The sequence below is a fragment of the Manacus vitellinus genome, unplaced genomic scaffold, assembly GCF_001715985.3.
Source record: "Manacus vitellinus isolate BGI_N305 unplaced genomic scaffold, ASM171598v3 scaffold_62_pilon, whole genome shotgun sequence".
NCBI lineage: Eukaryota > Metazoa > Chordata > Aves > Passeriformes > Pipridae > Manacus > Manacus vitellinus.
Window position 1 is genome coordinate 869,627 of NW_021940704.1, and position 2,069 is coordinate 871,695.

At 48.3% G+C, this 2,069-nt stretch overlaps 1 protein-coding gene across 1 annotated transcript in view; it reads right to left on the reverse strand.

The window, feature by feature from the left end:
- The window catches only part of TMLHE (trimethyllysine hydroxylase, epsilon), a gene marked incomplete at its 5' end in the record, with an annotated part of 10,389 nt that extends 9,529 nt beyond the window's left edge, over positions 1-860 (reverse strand). The window contains one exon of the mRNA XM_029963750.1: positions 769-860. Coding sequence (XP_029819610.1) covers positions 769-860 — 92 coding nt within the window. The remainder of the gene's footprint in view (positions 1-768) is intronic.
- Between the last annotated feature and the right edge of the window lie 1,209 nt (positions 861-2,069).

Sequence of the window (2,069 nt, forward strand, 5' to 3'; positions counted from 1 at the left end):
CTGCAGACCCCAGCTGGCTCCAACCACCTTTTCCAAGATATCCATTCCCCATTCCCCCTCTCCAGCTTTGAAAATCTAGTAGAGTAAAAGGAATGAGCCCAGTTTGATGTGCAAACTCGATAACCAATTCTACAGCTACAGAAAACCAGGAGCTGCCCCTGATGTTTGCTGGTTTTAAAAGCTTAAAGAAATGATTTAAATCCCTGACCCAGTGACTCACAAAGCTTAAGATGAATCTTTGAGAAAGAGGAAAGCTCTGTCTAGTTTGGCTTTTGGATCCACTACCCGATGGGGGGTGGAAAACAGAAGGAATCTTGTTTGCACACTCCTGATACCTCCTCACCCAGAACCTAAAACTGTCAGGAAAAGCTCATCCCCAAACCCCATTTGGCACATGACCTGTGCCTGGGGCAGCTCCAGCCTTACTTGGATCTTTCCACACTCATCCCTTTTATTTCATCCTCTCCCAATATCAAAACTGAGCAGGGAACAAACACAGGTAATGTGAGGTGACCCAGATATTTAAATCTCATCAGTGAGACCTCCTGCTGCTCTTACTGGAAGAAAACACCACAGGCAGGCCAACAGAGAGCCTTAAGTTCAATCTTTCCAAGAAAGACTAAAACTAAGAGGAGCTAAACCCCCCAAAAATATGAATAAGAGAGGATTTACATTTTTTGTTGTTTAATCAGAGCTGACAGCTCCCTCCTGGCTGGAATGAGTAACATGAACAGCAAACTCTCTTCCTGCTCCTCCTGCTCAGGTCACCTGTATGCTTTCTGTTGTCCAGACCTTGCACAGCTCACCTGGGCAGCAGTGAAATGAGAGAATTCCAGACAAAATTCCCCTTGAAAATCAAAAAAAACAAGGGCAGGAGGGAGAAGACATTAAACTACCAGGTGCATAAACACACGTGGTGGGTGACACGGAGGGGCAGGCACAGAACCCACGCTGGGCCTGACAGGGTGAAGAGGAGCAACAGAGCTGGAGGGAAAAGCAGAAAACTCAAAGCTGTCGTGGTTTGAGGAATTCCAATCAGTCTCTGGAGAGAGAAAAAGGACAGGAGATGCTGTGGAAGGAGTAGGAAGGAAGGATGGGCCTCACAGGGGGCTCATCTGCCAGGGCATTTCCCGCCTGGCCCTGCAGTTTGTCTCACAAGAAACATTTGAAGGAACTAAAACTGGTTTTAAGCTCTTTGAGGAAAAGCCACAATCCCCATTCTGAGCAAAGAAAATGCTGAAAAAACAAGTAACTAAGTAGTGTCAGCAATGGGAACGTCTAAGGAAGGGGAACCCCCACAAATATTGGGGCTTTCACCAGCTTTTAGCCAAACCCCCCTGAGCACAAGGTGACCCAGTGCCCTCCCTGCTCTGCTGTGCCCAGACCTGCTCCAGCACATCCAGCCTGTTTGTCCAGCTCCTCTGAAAAAAAATTACGAGTTTTGCATGAAAAACATTTCAAACATCCATCTGCTTACACTCACACAACCTTTCTCACTTCTGGAAGCACCTGGCTAGAGCCAAGGTTTCTGATCCATAATAAACTGGGAAATGTCAGTAGCACAACAGCCTCAAAGAGAGAGGGAAAGAGAAAAGAAATTGGTTTTCGAGCAGCCTGAGAAACACTTGTCTGCAAATCTCATGTCCTGCTGTCTCCTGGCTCCAAAGGGCTCCTTCAACCTGCCAGTTCTCCCTGCAGTGGAGGGAACACTGAGGAAAAGAGGAATTCTGCAAAGGCTGAGCTGCCTTGAGGGCTGTGCCAGAGCCAGAGGGGCAGAGAGCACAAGCCCAGGGGACAAACCAGACCCCCCAGGATGGCAGCACCTCTTGGACAGGACACAGGCAGAGTTTAACAGCCCCAGCTGACCCAGTTAATTACAATTAATTACCACAGAGACAAAAGGCAGACTGGCTGTTCCCTGCTGAGCTCCTGCCTCCCCCCCAGACAACTCCATCAGATCTCAGCTGTCAGGAACCAGATTCCCCTTCCAGCCCTTCCCCACGTGGGATTTCAATGAAATTAAGGAGCTAATAAAGACATCCCAGGCACTGCCAGCGTCACAGCTACTT